General features: G+C 41.3%; 1 protein-coding gene across 1 annotated transcript; it reads right to left on the bottom strand.

Moving 5' to 3' along the window:
- Nucleotides 1-708: 708 nt before the first annotated feature.
- Nucleotides 709-4,762, bottom strand: hdhd5 (haloacid dehalogenase like hydrolase domain containing 5). The gene is made up of 8 exons (XM_041939276.1): nt 4,440-4,762; nt 3,835-4,050; nt 3,611-3,723; nt 3,043-3,136; nt 2,928-2,961; nt 2,624-2,798; nt 2,345-2,533; nt 709-2,214 (listed from the first exon to the last, which is right to left on the bottom strand). The coding sequence occupies exons 1-8, from the start codon at nt 4,548-4,550 to the stop codon at nt 1,791-1,793; spliced, it is 1,356 nt and encodes a 451-aa protein (XP_041795210.1). The 5' UTR covers nt 4,551-4,762; the 3' UTR covers nt 709-1,790.
- Between the last annotated feature and the right edge of the window lie 3,629 nt (nt 4,763-8,391).

Raw genomic sequence — 8,391 nt, 5'->3', positions numbered from 1 at the left:
TGACGAAACAGCTCTAATTGCTGTGAGCTACAAACATGAAACTTGGCTCCACAACTGGAAATCAATTTCCCAAGAAACATGAGGCCAGATGGTGGCGCTGTAATTAAGGCCCCCAGAAATGCAGTTTTGTCAAGGTCATGCCCCTCCTACCGCAAGTCATACTGACCTGAAATTCAGTCCAGCTCAATGTGCCTCTTGCACCATGAAGGCCCACCATTCCAGCCATTTGGAATTTTCTGACTTTTTGGATTTTTGCCAGTTTTTTTAATTTTAAATGAGCAGGATCTTTTTTTTTCGATTTCACTGGGCGGTGTCGGTCACTGTCGAGATGTCCAGAATCACCACACGAGCTTCACAACGCCCTTCAGAAACCGATGAGCGATGTCAAGGAGACTACGTCCATGTTTTATACAGTCTACGTATTTACCAGGGATGGAGGGTTATTTACAGAGGCTTTGTTTTGGGGGAAACTACATTGCCTTGTGTGTGTGTGTGTGTATGTGTGTGTGACTGTAAATTCTTAATATTTGCCTAGTTAGAAGTAACACAGGTTTTTAATGGTAGTTGCCTATCAAACTTATTTTGTGGTGTTCTTCCAAGGATGACTGCTGCTGAACCTGAAAATGACTCCAGTACTACACAGCATACTGCAGCTGGAGGACTCTGAAGTAAGATAGAACAATGTACAGCATGTTCTTGTATCTTTCATTCTTTATAATCGTTCTTTCATACAGTATGGCTTTTACCGTACATCACCAGAGTTACACAGTTTAACCTGCAATTTAAGACACTTTCAAATCAGTTATTGCTCTTCACGTCAGTTACAAATAGAACAAACCTGCGTTTCATGATGCTCTCCCTGGTGTTGCAACCATCATTTCAATTTTTCTCTCATAAAACTCTTCTGATACAAACATTCACATGAACCATTCATAATACGTAATTACTGTTACCACTCTACCCTAACCCTCTTTTTTTCTGTGGAAACTGTGCGTAAAACTGAACATTTCACAAAATAAAATAGCATATTCTTAATTGAGGCTAAAATCCAAACTAATGAGGTACTGACACCTGGCAACTTAATCTCATCAGCATTAGTGGTTACGCATTCACCCTACCTTAAGAACGAATCAAGCTGAAAAACGACAGTAAAAACCAACAGTGCGACTGGTCTAGTTAAGACCCGCTGCTATACATTATATTTTGGAAAGGCAAGATTACCCAGTTAGGTAGAGTGTGGTGCAAAGAATAAAACCCTTTATCTTTATCTGCACATTATGTTGTTGGTTGTGTCATAGATGAACCAGCAGATGTGTTTTCATAAAGCTCTTCCTGGATCAATCTGACCATTGACCATCTTAAAGTGTTATTAAATGTGAATTCTCATCCATGACCTTGCACATACTTTAGAAAAGTCTGAGTGTAGTAAAAAAAAAATGCACGTGACTCAACACCTAGTCCTGCACTCTTAAAAAAAGACAATGCAAAGGCAGGAGAAGACATTTGACCCCCTTTCTGAGCTTGAGTTCCTGACTATGTATAAACAGTAAGCAGGGCCATTAGCAACAGCAATGTGAGTGTGTTGTTCCTGCTTGAAAATGGTGTAACTTTGCGATGTTAAGTGTAAAACTTCCTTTTGCTTTTTGCAGTGGATCGTATGGCACTTAAATCTCGAACAACTAGCTACAGTAAAAGCTACATCAGGTACTTAAAAAAAAAAAAAAACACCCATATATCTTCTACTAGCAGTTAAGGGCTGTTAGAGTTGTTTGCTGGACGGCTGTGAGAACCTACTCCAGAGGCCAGCCTTCCTGCTGAAACACCAGCTCCACCGCCTCCTTTACATCCTGCACCACGAAGGACGGCTGCGTGAGGCTGGGGTCAAAGCGGAAGTCCCTGTGACCGTGGAAGATGCGCTGCTCAGTGACAGTGTGCGCTGGGTCTGAGGGCAGGTCCTGCTGGTCCCTGCTGTACACTCCTGTGCACACCAGGATGGAGCTGCACCCCGTGGGGAGGTCCTGCTCTGCCCCGTATCCAGTTGACGCTCCGCTTAGTTCTGTTGATGTCATCTTACAGGCATCATCAACAGTTTCTGCCAAGGGATCTGCACCTCCTCCGCCACTCTTGGCCTGCATCTGGGCCTTAGTATGCCGAGAAGCCTGGAGGTAGCGGTTGTAGAGGTTGGCGCCGTATATGTCGGCCATGGGGTTATCACTATACAAAGAGATGACATGACAACCCATTCAAAGGCTTTTATCTCTTTGGTGTTAGAGAAAATGCTAAAAATGATGATTCTGAAGTGTTAAATGTGGGTCTAAAGTCAAGAGATGACTGAGTCACTCACCCTATAGCATACAGCCTCTTCACAGGTGTGGTCCAGCCAAGTCTCTCAGCCTGCTGTCTAATCAGTAGCTCAGCGTAGTTGTAAGTCACCACACTGGGTTTACCAATCAGAGCCTCGTACTTCAGCTCATTCCCTGTGATCTTCTTGTAAAGGCTCTCTAAGCACACAAGGAACATACCGTGTCCAAACCTATGGGACAGGGACACTCAGTGGTGACATTCAAAGCGTTTATTCACATCTGCAGTGTACACTCTACTGTGTGTATTGTCTGACACGCACCTGGGATTCTTGGCCTCGGCCATCCACAGCAGGTCCATGTTACAGGCCATGACCGGGATGTGAGGGTACTGCATTGAACTCCAGGAATTGTCTGGGTTCCCGTTTGTCAGGAGCACGTCAACGATAAGCTGGAGGTTGGTCTCCCATCTGATCGGCTCACCAAATAAGATGACAGCTGTTGGAACAAACACGCAAAGAAGGAAATTAGATAAAGGACAGCCACACACGTGTTGATTAGAAATTGTTAACCAATTGTTAAACATCACATTTGGAACTACAAGGCTGACTGTGTGTGGAAACATACCATCTATTGGCTGTAAGCCTTTGGATGGCGGGATCTGTAAGACATTGTGCACAGTTGGTAAGATGTCTAACTCATCCTTAATTGGACATAGAGCAGCTTCAGGATTAATACTCACACTGTCTTTGGGCCTTCTGTTGTGATCGACCACATCTAGAAGAGGATATGCCTCTCTGAGCATATCTACTGTAACAACATCCTGAAAGCCCAAGCTGAAGTTTGGTAGGTTAAAGTTAAACACAAGTAAACCACAAAACACATATGAAGGATATACTTTGTACAAAAGATAACAGATATCGATTGCAATGTCATTGGTCATCTATAATGTGTTTCCTGAGGTATAAACTACTATATATATGGGAGGTATTAACCACTGAGTTATTCTGAGACTTGTTGACAAAAGAAAGTGGTATTAAAATCCACATATCCACTTGGATTAATGACAAACCCCACATGAAAAAAAGAAAAAAAACTCCCACCAATACTTCATGACATATAAACAAAAAAAGCAAGAAATCCATGAAAGGGCCTCACTGAGAAAGCCAGGCAGCAAAGGGAACAAAGGGTCCAAAGATTAAACACTGATAACAAAGTGGAACATGAACAAAAATACACTGAATAAACAGAACATGCAAGCTTTTAAGGTCAACCTCCAGAAGAGGAGTCCCTGACTTAATACAGGATACTTGTGAGCGACCTCCTCCACAGGACCCTGGCCCAACACCAGCACACGCATTTTGTGGAACTGGGTAAACATTCGCAGAGGACTGTGGGACAGCATTACCTGGTCTGGAGAGACCTGAGATAAAAGGGAGAAGAGAGAAAAACATTGAATGTCAGCCAAAAAAACAAACAAAACCCCCCCACATGACCAAGCAACCTGAGATGATTTAAAAGCTGTTCACTTTACCTCCACCTCAAGCAGATGCGACAGATGCTCAGCCTTGGTCTGCCTCATGCAGTTCCCAGCGTTGGTGACAAACACCACGGGCACCTTGTATTTCCCATGGCGGTCCACCAGGTTCCTGAAGCACTGCTTGGCCGCAGGGATGGGCGTCCTGCCCCGCACCAGCACCCCGTCAATGTCAAAGAGGAGCCCAAAGGAGCTGGGGCCCCGAGGAGGGAGCTGGGAAAGAGAGTGGTGGCATGTAGCGTATGAATGCATGAGCTTATTCATGAACTTGCCCTGACACCACAGGCTGAACACTCATCATAGTGTTGTCACTTCAAACACAGTGAAGAGCATGAAACTTTGCTCCCTGTATACAAACGACCCACCACAGTTTTACTGGAGAAGAAAATGGATAATTAGGATACTAATTTACTGGATATAAATGTGTGGTGTACTGTGCACCTTTTAAAAAACCATGTGTGTTAGCTTCAGTTGGTGTTCAGTGTGTTTCTTTCTTGGCCCTTCAGCGTTGAAATGTACTTAAGTATAACAGGCAGTGGTTAGAAGACGAAAAGTAGATCTTCATTTACCATCAATAAAGTATGAATAAAGCATCCACTTACATGACTATAATCCCGTGAGGTCGAAGAAGAGGTGTTTACTTGTTTTGCTGCTCCCTCACAACTTGGTTTCAGCAGCTGCCAAACAGTTTTCAGAGACCGTATTCTCTGCATTTCTCCAGGCACTTGTGTGTGTAAAAGCCGGCGGGTAAACAAGAGACAATAAAAGACAGAGCTGAGCTAGCTTTAGCTGAGCTATCACTAACTGCCTACTTAGCAGGTCCGGTGACTTAAGAAGTGGGTCATGGTGTCTCAAACAGTGAGAGTCGATTCTGTGCACTGTCTCGTCCCGCAGCTACTGTAGCTGCAATCGCTAAACACACGCAGCACCGCCGCACACGGTAGTAACAGCGAATGAGCATGCGCAGATACAATACTTCCGGGTACAAGGCAAGACCCGCCCTACTCTGCCTCTGATAGGTTGCCTTTTTTGGTTGGTTCAACGCCGATATTACGTCGACGTCGCCGCCATATTGGATGTGGCAAAAGCGAACGGTCGGTGCGTCGGCGTGTGCCGTGGTAGCTTGGTGACTGATGTGTTACCCACAGAATATGCAAAGCAATACCTCTTGCTTTAATACATTTAATACAAAACACACTCTCCCAATCAAGAATACAAGTGGTCATATCAGAGTTTAAAATTGACCAGTTGCGTATTAGTGATAGGAAATGTAACAACCAATTTATTAGAAAAGCTTTCAAGTGTAAATTTTTTCATTATACTAAAACTGCCAAAATTAAAACAAACAACGTTTTATGTAGCACAGATAAGTACTTCAAATATTTAAAATGGCCAATCCACCAAAAGTAAAAGAAGTACAATATAAAATTATTTATAGTTATTACCCTGCAGCAGAAACTCTTTCAGATTTAGATTTGAGGTCGATGCCTGCGTTTTCTGTCTGGAGGAGCCTGAAACTATTGAACATCTCTTCTATTCATGTAGAGTCACGCGGCAATTTTTGGCAGAACCTACTTGGTCAAGTTCTACAATAGAGAACATCACACCTTTTGATATGAATCAAATCCTAATATAGAAAGATGACACTGCTAAAGAAATATCTGATATGATCAATATTATCATGATTATGGGAAAATATCATTTACATACATGTAAATGGAGAAATCAAAGACCTTCACTAATATCTTTTCAAAATGAACTAAAAATCTTGTTATCCTCTCTAGTACCTATAGCTGAAAAATATGGACCAATACAAGAACTTTGCAAGAACCTGTCACAACTTTGAATGCCTTAAATGACTGTAATGGAAATGTCTCCATGTGTTAAAGTGTCCTTAAGCATCACTTTCATGTGTTTGAACTGTGAATGAAATGGGAAGAAGGACTGTCTCATGGCAAAAGATGGACTGCCTGCTTTATTAGTTATTTAGTTCATTTCTATATTATGTTATTTTCTTGGATAATATATAGAATTTTATTTGCCTTGCACTTGTTTATGTTTCTGTAAGAAGTCATAGTGGAGATTTTTACTGGAATTTATAAATATTGTCAAGTTCAATAAAGTTGGGGAAAAAAAAAGATGTGTTACACACATCATTTGATCAGAGCTACCACTTGGTCACACATTAAAAAACAAAGGTGTGTGTGTGTGTGTGGTTATCAACCACTGAATATCAAAGTGATTACTTAAATGAATTAAATGTAAACGTTCGTGCTCTTGATTCAGAAAACCCACCTGTCACATCTACGTTTCAGGATTTGGTTATTATAAACACAGATGTTTCATATAAATATATCAATATTTATCATCACAATAACAGTGTTAACTACAATGGTAGCAGTAAATCTCATAAAATCATTAGAAAAATACATACGTTGGTTTTACCTATATGTCCTAAACCAGGCATGTCCAAACTATTCCATAAAGGGCCGTGTGGCTGCAGGTTTTCATTCCAACCAAGCAGGAGCACACCAGGCCAACCAATCAACATCAAGGGATCCCTTAGTTATCAGCTGAAAAGGGAGATCAGCTGATTAAATGAGTCCAGCCTGGTGCGCTCCTCCTTGGTTGGAACGAAAACCTGCAGCCACACGGCCCTTTATGGAATAGTTTGGACATGGCTGTCCTAAACATATAAGGAGTAAACATTTATAATCATCACAATAAAAGTTACATACGTTGTTTTTGGCGCATATTTGTCTCCCAAATATACTAGTGCGTGTGAATGGGTAGATTAAACTTTTTTATTAACTTCAACCACTTTGTAAAAGGGCACTTTATAAAGTTCAGTCCATTTCCTTGCATTAGTTTACGGGCAGATCTGCCTTATCCAATATGGCGGACAAGCTGACGTATCGCAGCAACGGGCCAACCCGCTTGATGAGGCGTCATGTTTATATGTCTATGATTACGTTTTGGCATGAGGTATGAGATTTCTCAGGCTAGGAAAATCAAGTAAGCCAGTCAGAGGCACAGTAGGGCAATTCTACCCCGGAAACGCAGCAGACAGTATGAGTAGCACTTTTGTAGAAAAGAAACTGAAACACTCATTTGTTTCCTTCACAGTTTAAGTCTACAGCTAAATTATTGTCAAATTTAAGTTTAAATTGTAATGATTTCAATATTTTAAAAACAATCTCAGATTTTCTGTTGTGATGCCATAATACAGTAAAATTCAAATCTATTATAGTAGTAGTAATAATAATAATAGTAATAGACTTTATATACATAGCACTTTTTGAACAGGAATTGCAGTTCAAAGTGCTTTACAACAAAAGGTATCACATGTGCCAAGTGGCATAGAAAGGACAAAAAACAGGGATAAAAATGAATGTAAAATTAGATGGAGAATAAAACCCACTTGATAATGATAGTAAAAGTAAGCTAGAGACAGGATGAAAGTAAAAATAAAGAATGCAGAAAAATGTAGAAATAAAGTACATAGAATGCACAAAATCAAGCAAAATACCCCAATTTAAAAGAAGTGCTGTCAGGAAGGGGGGACTTAAGGGAACTATGGGTTGAACCCAGATGTAGACACTTGGGGCGCAGATATAATTTTAACACATTTATTTAACTCAAGGACAAAAACCAAGGAAAACCAAAAACTCTGACTAGATAAAACACACTAGGGTAAAGGGTTGCACAGAGAATGAAGACAACATAGGGAAACTTTGAATAAACAAAACTCAGAACAAACACTGACAAAGAACGTGAGGTGGCTAGACAAGACGATACTAGAACACACTAGGGTTGGAGCATGACTAAAGACAAACACACACTAACATGGACAATGACATGGCATGAAATACATTCTGTGGCATGGTTAACAGCAAGGAAACTCTAACATAGGCTGAGGTATGACAGAGACAAAGACAAGACTTGACAACACGTACTTGGACCAGACAATACCAGGATAAAGACTCACAGGGTAGGAAAGGTAACACAGACAACACTACAGACGGTGGAACACTAACATAAAACAGGGCATGGACATGAACAAAGACAAGAAACAAACTTACAGGAACTGTGGCAAACAAAAGACAAAGACAAACCAAGGAGACATACACATGAAACACGACACGGACATGAACTAAGAAAACGCAACAAAGAACACTCACTTACAGGACTAAGGCTATGGCTATGACCGTGACTGTGGCTGTGGCTGCGGCTGTGGCAAGGTAACATGGGACAAAGTATCACACACAACAAGGTAGCGCAGACAACAACCCGACAAAGACTCGGGGGAAGGCACGGACTTAAATACACAAGGCAGGAACATAATGACACACAGGTGAAACACATCAGACAATCACACTGGAGGGAAAACACAGGAAGTAAAGCAACACAAAGACACATAACATGAACCTTCAAAATAAAACAGGACGTAACAAAAACCAGGCAAAGACAACACACAATGGGAAACTTAACAAAAAACCGACGTGCATGGCACGGGTCATGACAAGTGCAGCACTTCATCAGCACAGGGCAAAG

The sequence above is a fragment of the Chelmon rostratus genome, chromosome 6 (assembly GCF_017976325.1).
Source record: "Chelmon rostratus isolate fCheRos1 chromosome 6, fCheRos1.pri, whole genome shotgun sequence".
Taxonomy (NCBI): domain Eukaryota; kingdom Metazoa; phylum Chordata; class Actinopteri; order Chaetodontiformes; family Chaetodontidae; genus Chelmon; species Chelmon rostratus.
Note: the sequence above shows the minus strand (reverse complement) of the source record. Positions and strands in the feature narration are given on the sequence as shown.